General features: G+C 38.6%; 1 protein-coding gene across 8 annotated transcripts in view; it reads left to right on the forward strand.

The window, feature by feature from the left end:
- IKZF5 (IKAROS family zinc finger 5) overlaps window positions 1-15798 on the forward strand; it is a 24816-nt gene continuing 9018 nt past the window's right edge. Inside the window, exons 1-4 of one of the 8 annotated variants that reach the window (XM_058298184.1) lie at window positions 7-276; window positions 554-686; window positions 1668-1815; window positions 15361-15533. In XM_058298184.1, the coding sequence (XP_058154167.1) occupies window positions 15401-15533 (133 nt within the window). In that variant the 5' untranslated portion in view covers window positions 7-276; window positions 554-686; window positions 1668-1815; window positions 15361-15400. Of the gene's footprint in view, window positions 277-553; window positions 687-1667; window positions 1816-15347; window positions 15534-15798 lie in introns of all 8 variants that reach the window. The other 7 variants (XM_058298185.1, XM_058298179.2, XM_058298180.2 and 4 more) reach the window with 7 other exon arrangements.

The following is a 15798-nucleotide window of genomic DNA, read 5'->3' on the forward strand; positions in this document are numbered from 1 at the left end:
GCGAGAGTTGGTCAAGGGAGGGGGGACGGGAAGGGAGTCGGAGACCTAGCAAACATGGCGGCGGCTGCGACGGTGACGAAGACGGCGGTAGTGGCGACGGCACCGGCGTTGAACAAGGCGGTGGGGGGTACTCAGTGCGGCTGTCAGGAGGTAGGTAGCAGGCTGTCGGCTCGGACGGTGGCGACGCGGTGAGCAGGGCGGATAAGAAGGAGCGACGGGAACCGAGAGCCGAGTTAGCCGCGGGCCGGCGGACCCCACCCGGGACCTCAGCCCTAGGTGAGGGGCGGGCGTGACCCGGGGGTCGGCGGAGTCACGACCCCGGGCCTTTTTGTTGGAGTGCGGAGGGGTGCGAAGTCTGAGGTGGCGGGAGTCCCGAGGGAGTGGTGTCTGCAGGGCTGCGGGTTGTCGTCGCCCGACAGGGGCTTGGAGGCTTCGGGTTGGGGGCTGACAGCCTCACGCTCTGACAGGTGGTTGTGCAGGGGGCACCCCGAGTTTGCGTCTTTACGGGGTCTCAGGGGCTGGGGGGTGGTCAGCCCAGAAGTGTGTCTCCTAGGTGTTGCGAATCCTGATGAGGATGCCGCCGCGACACCGGTCCCGGGCTGCATGTTGGGAGGACTTTGAAGCCCAGTCTTTTACCTAATGATCCTGCCCACGTCCGTTTCTACTGCAAGAGCACTCTAATTTTGGCAAGTTGTGAGATTTGGGAAGGACTTTGCAGTAGAAAATTAATCATTTGGGTTCATGCAGGGTTTAAATCTTCTCATGAAATTGTCTGAAGCGTGAGTAGCCAAACCCTGCATCCAGTAAGTGCTAGATAACTATGTCTAGCTGAACTGAAGTTAAATTGGTTCCATCTGCCACTAACCACGTGTCCCATTTAGCGTGTTCTTAATATGCTGTTCAGAACTCGAAGGAAGGGGAAGAAAAAAAGGCACTTTAAATTGTGAGATTTAAGGAAATCCAGTTTGGAAGAAACAAAGACTGTTCAAAACTGATTTTTTTTTTTTTTTTAAGTTCTAGAGTAACAATTTTTAAATTCCTTTTTAATTTTGATTGATATCCTCGCTTCAGAGATGGATATATTCCTGGAAGTTTTCTACAGCTAAATGAGACATGTTTGGTGCATTTTCCCCCAAGGATCCAGAGTATTTCCCAGAAAAAAATGTTAGTGTTGGGTTGCAGTAGAGGACAATAAAAATGGGACCCAGATATGTCCTTATTGTGCCTTTTGTGGGTGGGTTGTTTTTTCTTTTAACCCTTTTCCACAAATGTTTCCCTTTGGGTTTAAAACCTGTAGAGATGGTGCACACTATCTTTATGCCATCTATAGCGGTTCAGCAGTACTAAGCCTGGGCCCTTTTAGAAGTGTACTGTGAACAAATGAAATTAGTAATTGAAAATTAGAAAAACATTAAATATTTTTGCCAAAAATGAAGTCTTAAATCCACCAGTTAAAAAACAATAGTCACACTAGTGCATGTTATTTCTTGGTGATTTTATGGCACTTTTGCTCAAGTGAACTTGTTGCTTTGTTCTTTGTCAGCTTAGTTTTCTTTTCAGGTAATGGTAGGATTGGTACAAGTTATTTTATTAGTTTATTAATCCTGTAGTTGCTAACTAAGTTTGTGTTGTAAAGGTTTTGATTTGTGGTGTGCTTTTCTTTGCAGACCTCTGTATGGCTTTTCAATTTTAGTTGAAATTCCCTGTATGGCCTTTTGGAGTCCCATGGTGTGTCTCCAGAGTAAATTTCGATTACTCTACATTTCATCAATGTTGGAGTGGCAAGAAAAAGGAGGAGCTGATTTGGGTGAAAAGGTTAGCTTGTGTAACTCCTCTTTTGACTTTCTTCCAATACGGTTTTATTTATATTTTACGTTTATATTCTGTGTTCTGATTACTCAAAGCCTCAGAATGTCCCTTTTGCCTTCAAAGGGTTTTTTGACTGTTCTGTAATTAATTACTTTTGAAGGCCCATGTTACTCTACTGCATACAAACCTGGCCTCATTTGTTAGTCTTTATTGATACATATTCTATGGCAGAGTAAATCTATACAGGTAAACACATCTATTGGCCTGCTGAACCCCCAAATTAAGTTTTCTTTGTAAAAGTAAGTTAGCTGCTAAGTAGTCTTCTTTATGGTAATAACCCTTTAAAATTTTCTTGAAAACTAACAGGTGAATAAAACAATACTACCATTCCCTAATTGTGTTGTTCTTAAAATTCTTCCACAATTTTTTAGAAAAATAGACTTTGGGAGGAAGGTAGGTTAAAGAACCTTTTTGGGTGTGGGTCTCTTCTAATTGGTATTATGCAACCTCTGTTTAAATGTATTAGTACATACATATAAATGTATGTATTGATCAAAAACTTCCTGTTTATGAGTCTGAAGAAGAAAGGTCAGAGGGCTTTATACAAGATAAATCCTTTTTCTGAAAGCAAGTGAGATAGGAGAATACTCAAGTTAGTTCCCTCGAAGGTAAAGAGGCTTTCATGTTCTTTTAGGATATAAAACTTATTTCTCAAATACCTCTTGTAAGAGCATTATTTCTGAGCCTTTTATGGATAATTTGGAAGATCCTACCAGCATAAAAATAGTTTAGTTCTACTTTAGCCAGTTTCTAAAAAGATAGCACAGTTACCCATGGAATTGTACACTAGACTCAGCCTTACTTTAATCAGATTAATCACAGAAAGCACCTAGAAATTGTGCTGTATCATAAGGAATGATATTTGTAAGATATGGGAATAATTCTTCTCTTTGGTTGACATAGTTATCAGTTAGCAGAAAGAGTTGATCTGGTTTGGAATGCACCACCCAAATCTGATAATGTGGTTTCTATGCTTGGAAATTTTGTGTTAAGTAATTTTTTTTGCTAACAACCTCTAAGGTGTTGATTGAATTCATGGCTAATCAGAAAAATACCATTGATTAAAAACATAATTTACTGACTCCCTAATGCAGATTTTTATGTTTATAAAAGGTTTTTAATTTATCAGTGTCTTAGTTGCACCTTCAGATATCAGTTAGTTTGAGGAGATACTAAACTTTTGTTAAACCTTTATTTTGTACATTTAATAATTGAAAATATAAAGATAATTAAATAAAAAAATACAGTTGAATAAAAACATACATTTCTAAATTAAATGTACTGGATACGTACAAATTTTTTTTTGAATCATACAATATGTTCCACAGTGTATTTGTTTCATAGTAATGGAAAAGAATAAGTATTTGTTCTTTTGTGTTTGGCTTACCTCGCTCAACATAATGTCCTCCAGGTTCATCCAGGTTGTCATATGCTTTACATGTCATATGCTGCATAATACTCCATTGTGTGAATACACCACAGTTTGTTTATTCATTCATTGGTTGATGAACACCTGGGTTGTTCCCAACTTTTGACCTCTATGAACACTGGTGTGCAGATGTCTGTGTCACTGCTCTCAGTTCTTCTGGGTATATACCCAGTAATGGTATTTCGGGGTGATGTGGCAAGTCTGTATTCAAATTCTATGCCAAACAGTCCTCCACAATGGCTGTACCATTCTTCATTCCCATCAACAGTGAATAAGTGTTCCTATCTCTCCACCTCCTCTCCAACACTTATAGTTCTCTGTCTGTTTAATAGTAGCCATTCTGATAGGTGTGAAATGATATCTCATTGTAGTTTTGATTTGCATTTCCCTAATCAACAGTGATGTTGAACATTTTTTCATGTGTTTTTTGCCATTTGTATTTCTTCTTTGGACAAATGTCTGTTCAAGTCTTTTGCACATTTTTAAATTGGGTCATTTGTCTTTTCATTGTTGAGTTGAAACATCTCTTTAAATATCCTGGATATTAAACCCTTATTGGATATGGGATTTCCAAATATTTTCTCCTGTTGAGTCAGCTGCATTTTCAGCCTTTTGACAAAGTCCTCTGAGGTGCAAAGTGTTTAATTCTGAGGTCCCATTTACCTATTTTTTCTTTCGTTTTGTTTACTTTTGGTGTAAGGTCCAAGAAACCGCCACCTACAACAAGGTCTTGACAATGTTTCCCCCTCCCCTCCCCCCACCATTGTCTGCTATCTGTGTCCATTCACTGTGTGTTCTTCTGTGTCTGCTTGTCTTCTCTTTAGACAGCACCAGAAACCGATAGTGGGACCTTCCAGAGTGGGTGAGAGGTGCTCAATCCCTTGCACCTCCTCAGCTCCCTTGTCTCCTGCATCTCTTATTATCTCTCCTCTGTGTCTCTTTTTGCTGCATTATCTTGCTGCACCAACTTTCTGCTTAGGCCAGCTTGCCACACAGGTCAGCACTCTGCTCAGGTCAGCTTACAGCGCAAGCCAGCTCGTCTTCACCAGGAGGCCCTGGGAATCGAACCCTGAGCCTCCCATGTGGTAAACGGGAGTCCAATTGCTTGAGCCACATCTGCTTCCCACTTCTATTAGTTTTATGGTCCTGGCTTTTATATTTAGGTCTTTGATCCATTTTGAGATGATCTTCGTACAGGAAGTGAGATAGGGGTCCTCTTACATTCTTTTCATTATAGATATCCAGTTCTCCCAGCACCATTTGTTGAAGAGACTGTTTTGTCCCATTAACATGGACTTGCTAGGTTTGTCAAAAACCAGTTGACCGTATAGGTGAGGGTTTACTTCTGGATTATTAGTTCTATTCCACTGATCAATATGTCTGTCTTTATGCCAGTACCATGCTGTTTTGACTACTCTAGCTTTGTAATATGTTTAAAGGTCAGGCATTGAAATTCCTCCTATGTTACTCTTCTTTTTTAGAATGTTTTTGACTGTTCAGGTGCACTGTCCCTTCCAATGAATTTGGTAATTGCCTTTTCTAATTCTGTAAAGTAGGCCGTTGGGATTTTGATTGGTATTGCATTGAATCTATAAATCAGTTTGGGTAGGATTAACATCTTCATGATATTTAGTCTTCCAATCCGTGAACGTGGAATGTCTTTCCATTTGTTTATGTCTTCATTGATTTCTTTTAGCCTCATTTTGTAGTTTTCTGCATATAGGTCCTGTACTACTTTGGTTGAATTAATTCCTAGGTGTTTGAGTCTTTTTGTTGCTATTGTAATTGGGATTTTCCCCCTGACTTCCTCCTCAGGTTGTTCAGTCCCAGGGTACAAAAACATTACTGATTTTTGCGTGTTGATCTTATATCCTGCCACTTTGCTGAACTCACTTATTAGCTCAAGTAACTTTGTTGTAGATACTTCAGGAATTTCTAAATACAGGATCATGCCATCTGCAAACAGAGTTTTACTTCCTCTTTTCCTATTTGGAGGTCTTTAATTTTTTTTCCTTGTCTTATTGCCCTAGCTAGAACTTCTAGTACAATATTGAATAACAACAGTGACAGTGGGCATCCCTGTCTTGTTCCCAATCTTACAGGGAAGGTTTTCAACCTTTCCCCATTGAGTATAATGTCGGCTGTGCATTTTTCATATATGCCTTTTATAATATTGAGAAATTTTCTTTCTGTTCCTATCTTCTGAAGTGTTTTTATCAAAAAAGTATGCTGGATTTTGTCAAATGCCTTTTCTGCATCGATGGAGATGATCACGTGGGGTTATTTTACTTTAACTTATTAATGTGGTATATTACATTGATTGATTTTCTACAGTTGAACCAGCCTTGCAAACCAGGGATAAATCCCAATTGGTTGTTATATGTAAGTCTTTATATGCTGTTGCATTCAATTTGCAAGTATTTTGTTGAGAATTTTTGCATCTGTGTCCATTAGAGATAGTGATCTGTAATTTTCTTTTATTGTAGTATCTTTATCTGGCTTTGGTATTAGTGTGATGTTTGCTTCATAAAATGTGTTGGGTAATTTTCCCTCCTCTTCAATTTTTTGGAAGTGTTTAAACAGGATTGGTGTTAATTCTTGTCAAAATGCTTGGTAGAATTCACCTGTGAAGCCATCTGGTCCTGGACTTCCCTTTGCTGGGAGATTTTTGATGACAGATTCAATGTCTTTAAATGTAATTGGTTTGTTAAGTTGTATTTCTTGTAGTGTCAGTATAGGTTTTTTATGCATTTCTAGGAATTTGTCCATTTCATCTAGGTTTTCCAGTTTGTTTGCATACAGTTTCTCAGAATATCCTCTTACGATCCTTTTTATTTCTATGGGGTCAATTGTAACTTCCCCCTTTCACTTCTGGTTGTATTTATTTGCATCTTCTTTTTTTCCTTTGTCAATCTAGCTAGAGGGTTGTAAATTTTATTGCTCTTCTCAAAGAACCAGCTTTTGATTTTGTTGATTTTATTTTTTTGTTTCTTATTTATTTCTGCTCTAATCTTTATTATTTCTTTCCTCCTGCTTGATTTGGGATTGGTTTACTATTCTTTTTCTAGTTTCTCTAGTTGTTCAGTTAAATCTCTATGTTTAGCTGTTTCTTTTTTAATATAGGCATTTAAGGCCATAAATTTCCCTCTGAAGGTTGCCTTCACTGTATCAGTGGTGTTCTTGTTTTCATTTGTCTCGATATATTTACTGACCTCACTTGCAATTTCTTCTTTGACCCACTGATTATTTAGAAGTCTGTTGTTCAGCCTCCACACATTCACAAAGTTACTTTTTTCCTGTCTATTACTGATTTCCAGTTTCATTTCATTATGATCTAAGAAAATGCTTTGTATAATTTCAGTCTTCTTATATTTATTGAGAGTGGTATTATGCCCTAACATGTGGCCTATCCTGGAGAAAGATCCATGGACACATGAGAAGAATGTATAACCCACTGAGCTTGGATGCAGTGTTGCTGAGATCAGCTCAGCAATGGGTTTCACAAAGGGAAGGCGACGCAGAACTGAATAAAAAGACAGAAAGAAAGACACAAGAGAGGAAATAAAGATGGAACCAGGGGACTTACAGCTTCTGAAACAGAGCCTCAATCCTGTTTCCACATTGTATTTATTTAGGAACTAGCGAGTAGCTGTTTGTTATTTACTATTATAAAGGACAGGTGCAACATTTACGATAATAAGGTACAGGTCATACAAAGTTCAAGTGCCTCCTCACGCAAACATTTTTTTTGTGCTGACCAGATGGTGTTCCATCTAGTCAAGGCCCCATGTTCCTAATCCCACACTTTTTGTCTGCAGTACGGAAACGTTTCAACTTCAAGCCATGTGCCTTACTGTTTTCCCACAACACAGCATTCTGTATATGTCTGTTAGGTCTAACTCTTTTATCATATTGTTCAAGTTCTCTGTTTCCTTGTTGATCTTCTGTCTAGTTGATCTATCTAATGATGTGAGTGGGGTGTTGAAGTCTCCAGCAATTATTGTAGAGATGTCTGTTTCTCCCTTCAGTTTTGCCAGAGTTTGTCTCATGTATTTTGGGGCGGCCTGGTTAGGTACATAGATATTTATGACTGTTTTATCTTCCTGGTGGATGGTCCCTTTTATTAACATATAATGACCTTCTGTATGTCTTATAACTTCTCACATTTAAAGTCTATTTTGTCTGATCTTACTTTAGCTACCCCTACTCTTTTTTGGTTACTATTTGTGTGGAGTATCTTTTTCCACCCTTTCACTTTCAGGCGGTTTGTATTCCTGAGTCTAAGGTGAATTTCTTTTAAGCAGCATATGAATGGCTCTTTTTTTTTTTTTTCCTGAGCCTATATCTTTTGATTGGGGAGTTTAATCCATTCACATTCAATGATATTACTGCAAATGCATTATTTACTTCCACCATTTTATTCTTTTTCATATACATGTATTTTTGTCTTGTCTTTTGATTATCCTTCCTACTATTCTTTCTTCTATACTCTCCTCCAAGCTTCTCTCTCCTTTCTTTTTATTTCAGTTTCTAAGGCTTCCTTTAATATTTCCTGCAAAGATGGATTCTTTTTTTACAAACTCTCTTAGTTTCTGTTTGTTTGTGGATATTTTATACTCACCTTCATGTTTGAAAGACAATTTTGCTGGGTAAAGAATTCTTGGCTGGCACATTTTCTCTTTGAGTATCTTAATTGTATCATACCACTGTCTCCTAACTTCCGTGATTTCTGATGAGATATCTGCGCTAAGTATTACTGGGTGTCTCTTGTATGTGATGGTTTGCTTCTCCCTTGCTGCTCTCAGCATTCTGTCTTTATCTTTGACATTCTGAGTAGTATGTATCTTGGAGTAGGTCTATTCAGATTTATTCTGATTGGTGCATGGTGTAATTCTTGGAAATGTAGGTTCTTTTCTTTGATGATAGTTGGGAAATTTTCTGCTCTTATTTCCTCAAATACTCTTTCTGCTCCTTTTCCCTTCTCTTCGCCTTCTGGAACTCCCATGCTATGTATGTTGCTGCGTTTCATGTTGTCATTCAACTCTCTGAACCCCCGCTCAATTTTTTCCATTGTTTTCTCTCTTCAATTTCGGCTGTTTTATCTTCAGTTTTACTTATTCTTTCTTTTATCATTTCGAGTCTGCATGTTGTATGTCCCTAATGTGTTTTTTATCTCACCTATTGTGTCTTTCATTCCCATGAGCCCTCTTACTTCTGTGTTCATGATTTCAAATTCTTCTTTGCGCTTGCTCAGTATTTTCTTGATATCATTTATCTCTTTAGCCATATTGACTTTCAACTCACTTTGATTTTGGAAATTTGTACGCATCTCGCTAATTCTCTCAAATACTGCATCTCCTCTGAGGCTTTGATATATTCCTTTTCTTAGACCATGTCTTCCGTTTTCCTAGTATGGCTTGTAAATTTTTGCTGATGTCTAGGCATCTGATTAGAATGTAGTTTACTCAGGTGCTCAATTTTTTTCTTCTTGCAAGTTTTTTTTTCTCTTTTGTAGGAATTTAGTAACAGGAGGCTGTGTGTTACCGCTGCTCTTTGATTCTTGGCTTGGTCTGGATCATTACAATTGTCCTTGCTAGTTGTTCAAAACGGGGCCCTGGACCCAGTAACTGGTTGCAGGCCTGCTTCCTAGGCCTTGGGGAGGGAGTCTGTAAAGGCCAGAAAAAGCCTCTCTCACTTATTTTTAATTTTCTCATGTGCACTTCCTTGGTCTGCCAGCAGATGGCATGCTTCGGCAGCTCTCTCACTTCAGTGCCTGTTTGGGACCTGTTTGTTGCAACACAGACTGGATCAATGTAATAGAAATTCCTGCCTGGAGGCTAAGAGACTTGTAATTCATACTTTCTCAGAGACAGTTCTTCAACCTTCTCTGGCAGCCCCCTCCCTTTTCCTGGTTAGGAAATATTTCTTCTCCCCTCTCCTCAGCAGTCAGTCCCAGTTAGTACAGAAGGAGATTGGGAGGGTCATGTATCTTTAGCCCCTTGCTAGTTGCCACAGCAAACAATGGTACGGTTCCACCTGGTCTGAAAGACTGGTGGGATACAACAGACCAAATCTGTGGGTCAGAAGCTGAGTCAGCCTTAGGCTGTGTCCTTCTCTCTTCTCCTTCCTGGGGTGGTAAATCCCTGAGTCCCCCTTTGTAGCTGTAGGCCCAGAGGCCTGAGTATTCTAAAGTGTCTTTAGTGTGGGGGAGGGTGCCAGCAGCAGTAGCTGCTGATTTCAACTCACATTTCTGTTGTCATGATTCCCCTCCTTTGTTCCTCTCTTCTGGGCAGTGTCCAGCCTTTGCCTGGTATCCTAAACCCTAGAAGTCCTTTTTTCAGGCTGTTTTAGCCTGTCCTCTACCTGTTTTTCTAGAAGAGAAGAGAGTCCCATGTCTTTCTAGTCCACTATCCTCCCAGAAGTCCCTAAATTAAACTTTTAGTCCTGAGACTGATGGCGATTTTTTCAAAGGTAGGAAGATGTTTAAGATGTAAAACCTTGGCGGCAGACTTGGCCTAGTGGTTTGGACGTCCGCCTACCACATGGGAGGTCCGCGGTTCAAACCCCGGGCCTCCTTGACCCGTGTGGAGATGGCCCATGCTCAGTGCTGATGCGCAAAAGGAGTACCCTGCCACGCAGGGGTGTCCCCTGCGTAGGGGAGCCCCACGCAAGGAGTACGCCCCGTAAGGAGAGCTGCCCAGTGTGAAAGAAAGTGCAGCCTGCCCAGGAATGGGGCCGCACACACGGTGAGCTGACACAACAAGATGACACACGAAAAGAAACACAGATTCCCGTGCTGCTGACAACAACAGAACCAGACAAAGAAGACACAGCAAATAGACACAGAGAACAGACAACTGGGGTGGGGGGGGGGAGGGGAGAGAAATAAATCTTAAAAAAATAAAATAAAACCTTTATTTTATTTCTTTATCAGGAAATCTTCCCTAATTTCAGAATTATTGTGGGTTTTTTAATCCATGTGTTTAGCTTAGAGATACTGACTTGAGGAGAAAACTGGACTTTGAACCAAAGACTTCACTTAGATTTAGGTACCCTTAAATCACCCTCATCTGCTCCCCCAACTAGAGCTCTTCAAGCACCTGGCATGCCACACACATATATGGATAGATGTGATATATGCGATTATAAGTCAAGTGGGCACAAAATGCTCAGGGACAAAATACCTGATTCTTAAACCATTGTGGAATGTCTAATATAAACTATACCAGTATATTTAAAATTTTAATTGAAGAATAATTTTTTTTTATGTTTCCAATGTTAACTTCTATTTTTCACTGATGTCCTTTGTTTTTTTTAGTTCATTGTACATTATGATATGATTGAAAAGCAGCACAGAATTTATGGCAGGGAACCCAGTGAAATTTATAATGTGACAATGTGATAATAACGAAGACTGTCAAAATATGCCAGCTATCCTCTTTAATTAGGCATGTTTGTGTTTTAAAACTTGAGATGCATATACAAAAATATTTTTTTCTTGTTGCTTTTTGGCAGTCTGTTGCATTTTTTCCCTACATTGTCACATGTCTATACCATAGAAGTGTTATGCTTTCTAACTAAAATTTGGTAACATTTATCTTGCTTGTTAAACCTATCAAGTATATTTATTCAAATTTCAGTGGAAATGTTTCAGTTATGTGACTGACAAGAAATGATGCTAAGTTTCAATGTAAATACTGGGATTTCCTTCGTAAGTGTAGTTTTCATAATTAAAACAATTTATAAAGCCTTAAGCCTTTTACAATTTGAAAAATAATTTCAAGCAAATCTTGATCATCTTTTTCATTGGGAATGATTGGTATTTTTTTTTTTTTCCTAACCAAAGAACAATTTTAGAACCCATAAAGCTAGCAGAATAAACGGTAGTCAGAATCAAATAGTAATACAATGACTAGGTAACAGTTCAAGTAAATATGGTAAGATGGGGAAGGAACAATGGAAACAAATTTGTTCAGAAGTCAGCAGTAGTCCTTAAGGTTGAGAAAGTTGAGCCAGACCAAAGCAAATGGTCTAACGTAAAATAAGAGAAGTAAAATAAGACAAGATGGGAAATTGCAAATTGATTTAGGAAATTGCAATTTGGGATGTGTGAATTAATGAAATTAAGGTGGACCCTGTTCGTTTCATCATGACTAAGGAACAGAAACAAAATTGGTAACAAGATTCTTAGTATATTTTCCAACCAAGTGAATGAACTGATAGAAATAGGGGAAACGCTTTGAATCTGGGATGATGATGATTTCCTTCATCCAAAGTATAACCATTTCTTGCTGTAAAAATAATTTAGAAAAATAGCTTCTATTGTTTGAGAGCCTACCATAAGCTACATGTTATGAGATACTTTATATGTATTTACTATAAAACTTAGAAACAACACAGCAAGTTGGTACTTATTATCCCATCTTATGAGGTAGAAAACTAAGGCTGAGAGAAGTTCCTATTTAGAATCTTCCAGCTAGTAAATGTAACCTAGTACAGTAATATGGTATTTATCTAGAGATGGACTTTTAATAGCTTGAGCCTTCTAGAAAACAGTGGAAAGAGGTAGTAAATAGTGATTTTTTAAAACTTCTGGGCAACTTCTAAGAATGGAGGAAAGGAAATACAAAGGTTGCATTAAGAAAATGATAAGGAAGTGGACTTGGCCCAATGGATAGGGCATCCACCTACCCCATGGGAGGTCTGCGGTTCAAACCCCGGGCTTCCTTGACCCTTGTGGAGCTGGCCCATGCACAGTGCTGATGTACACAAGGAGTGCCCTGCCACGCAGGGGTGTCCCCTGCATAGGGGAGCCCCATGCGCAAGGAGTGTGCCCTGTAAGGAGAGCTGCCCAGAGCGAAAGAAAGTGCATCCTGCCCAAGAATGGCACCGCACACATGGAGAGCTGACACAACAAGATGTCGCAACAAAAAGAAACACAGATTCCCGGTGCCACTGATAAGGATAAGAGTGGTCACAGAAGAACACAGTGGATGGACACAGAAGCAGGCAACCGGGGGAGGGGAGAGGGTAATAAATAAAAAATAAATCTAAAAAAAGAAAAAAGAAAAGTGATAATTTGGTCACCAGCAGATCTTCATTAGGTTAATTAATTGTGTTTAGAATAAAGAAAAGGTTAGATGTAAGGAGAGAAGAAGATAAGAAATACAAAAATAAAGTATGGCTATCTGGGGCCAATAAACATTAAGGGAAAACAAAAATAGCCCTGGGTTCTTTATTATTTCCTAAGTTCCTATACTATGTCATAGCTTTTGTTAGAAAAATTTTGTGGAAGCCCCTCATCCCACAACCACACAGTTCTGCCATTTAAAAATGTATGTTGAAAAGGACCAAGAGGGAAATGGATGTGGCTCAAGCAAATGGGCTCCTGTCTACCATATAGAAGGTCCAGGGTTCAATACCCAGGGCCTCCTGGTGAAGGCAAGCTGGCCTGAGTGAAGAGCTGGCCCATGCGGAGTGCTGCTCTGCACAGGAGTGCTGGCCCTCATGGAGTATTGGCCCACGTGGAGAGCTGGTGCAGCAAGACGATGCAGCAAAAAGAGACACAGAGGAGAGACAGCAGACCAGGGAGCTGAGGTCGCGCAAGAGAATGGGCGCCTCTCTCCCATTCCAGAAGGTCCAGGATCGGTTTCCCGACCCGCCTAATAAGAATAAAAGCAGACATGAGAGAATACACAGCGAATGGACATAGAGCTCAGACAACAGGGAGAGGAATAAATAAATAAATCTTAAAAAAAAGAAAAGGACCAAGAATAGCCAAGACAATCTGGAAGAACAATAAAACTAGTGGACTTAAATTACCAAGATATGTAGACTTGATATTAATAAGAATATGTGGTATTGGTACAAGGATAGAGACAGACTAGTGGAACAGCATAAGAACCCAGAAACAGATTCACATACATATAATCACATAATTTAGGACAGAAAGGAGCTTAGTGGAAAGGCTGGTCTATTAAATACATGTTGCTGGGATAATTAGCTATCTCCTTGGGAAAAGTATATTTTTACCCTAGCTTAAACAATACACAAAATTCAATTCCAGGTAGATCACAGACAAAAATATGAAAAGTAAAACACAAGATTTTTAGAAGAAAATATAGGAGAACATCTTCAAGTAAGAAATAAGCAAGGACTTCTTAAATGGGTCACAGGAAAACCCTAAATGGGGGGAAAAACCTAGATAAATTGGATTATATTAAGATTACACCTATCTAATAAAAAAACTCATATCTGGAATATTACAAAGAATTTTTACATAATCATAAAAAGACATAGAACCACCCAGTAAAAAAAAAAAAAGGCAAAAGACTTGAACAGACATTTCACAAAAGAATCGGATATTCAAATGACTAATTAACAAATAAAAAGCTACAAGCTTAATTATCAAGGACATACACATTAAAACCAGTGGTGCCACCACACACCTACCAGATTGACTAAAATGTATAAGATAACAAAACCCAAATGTTAGCAGAACTCACAGTCACTGCCATTGGAATTGTAAATTAGTACAACTGCTTTGAAAAGCCATTTGTTATTATTTACTGAAGTTTAATATATGGATACCCTATGACCCACCAATTTCACTCATATACAACCAACAGAAATGTGTACCTAGTTCACCAGAAGACATGTAGTAAAATGTTCACAGAAACTTTATTTACAATAGCCAAATACTGGAAACTACCCAAACAAACCAGATCAATAAAACAGATAAATCACTTGTGGCATTGTCACACAATGGAATACAGCAATGAAAATAAACAAATTTCTCACTACCTGCCACAATGTGAAAAACTCATAATCTTGTTGAATGAAAGAAGCCAGACAAAGTTTCAGAGTGTATGATTCCATTTATATAAAGTTGAAAAACAGACAAGACTAATCTGCAGGATTGTGGTAACCCTTTCTGTGGCAAAGGGGAATAGTACTGACAGGGTGCAGGGGACTTTGGTACTGATTATGTGAATGTGTAACATAGCAATAATTTGTATTTGTTTAGTTGTGTCCTTATGATTTGTGTACTTTTCTGTTTGAGACAGCATGTGTTAGACAACTTGCTGGGAGAGGAGTAGTCTTTAGCTTTAGATGCCTACTGCTGGCTATTAAGGAAGAAAACTTTTTTACATGGAAATAGTTTGCATTTAGGAAATTAAGATGTATTTAAGAAGAGCATGTACATTTGAATAAAAATATTTTTGCTGAAAGAAAACACCTTTGTCTTCTTACTGTGCTAGACTTCCTCATCATGTTCTTATTAGAAAAACATGTTGGTTATTTATATATATATACATATATACATATATGAAGCTGGTCTTCACACAGGTTATAAAATCTCAGTGGATAGTTCACCTCTCTACATTAGCACCGGGGATTTTTTTAAAGCAGTCCCAGAATGGGTAGGCTGATTGGTGGTAATTGTAGTTATTTGGTTATTTCTAGAGCAAGTAGTTGGGCAGACTAGAACCTACAGGCCAAACCTGGTTCACTGCTTGTTTCTGTAAAACAGGTTTTATTGTAACACAGACACATTATTAGTTTTTATGTATCTTTATGGCTACTTTGGGCTACCACCACAGAGTTGAATAGCTGTGACAGAGACTGCCTCTCAGTAGCCACAAGTGACTAGTAGCAACTGTTTTGGACATTGCAAATATGCAACATTTCCCTTATCGCAGAAGGTTCTGGACAGCCCTGATGGAGCCCCTTGGTTTCTTTACTGTGCCTTTCATTGGTATCCTGCTGACGTGCCTATTTCTTTCATCTGGGTTGGGGTTTTTTTTGTAATTTTTTTGCATCCACTAGGATTAAGTTTTTAATTCGTTTGTTTAATTAATTAAATATATTATGTAATTTTTTACTATTTCATGTATGTCTTTAGTTCATTGGGAAGATTGGATTAGGCATCTAAAGGTAGGGACCATATTCTCTGTTGCTTTGTATAGTGCCTTGCAAGTAATTGTTTTTATCAGTAACATGTTTTAATACTTACTGAATCTTCCTAAACAATGTAAAATTATTTCAGCTTTTTTTTCTAGGTATAACAAACTGTAAACTTTAAAAAAAAAAAAAGTGAAGATGGGTGAAAAAAAACCAGAGCCTTTGGACTTCGTGAAAGATTTTCAGGAATACCTGACTCAGCAGACCCATCATGTGAACATGATTTCTGGATCAGTTAGTGGGGACAAAGAAGCAGAGGGTCTTCAGGGAGGTAGACTCATCTTAATACTATTAAATAATTCACTTTTTAAAAATGTGTTATTGTTGTATATTCTTATCCACACTGTGAAGACCACCATTCACTTACTTGACTCTGTTGTTTCCTAGGAAGATTTAGGGCATTTTTTCCTTCTTTATATATAAATATGTCAGATTTTTCTTTTTCCTGGGAGAGGACGGGGGACGGGGCAGAAGGTACCAAGGGGCTTAATTAACATGGTCTAGAGATGCATTATTGTCTTATTGGAAGGTTAGGA

Source organism: Dasypus novemcinctus, chromosome 6 (assembly GCF_030445035.2).
Source record: "Dasypus novemcinctus isolate mDasNov1 chromosome 6, mDasNov1.1.hap2, whole genome shotgun sequence".
NCBI classification, from domain to species: Eukaryota; Metazoa; Chordata; class Mammalia; order Cingulata; family Dasypodidae; genus Dasypus; species Dasypus novemcinctus.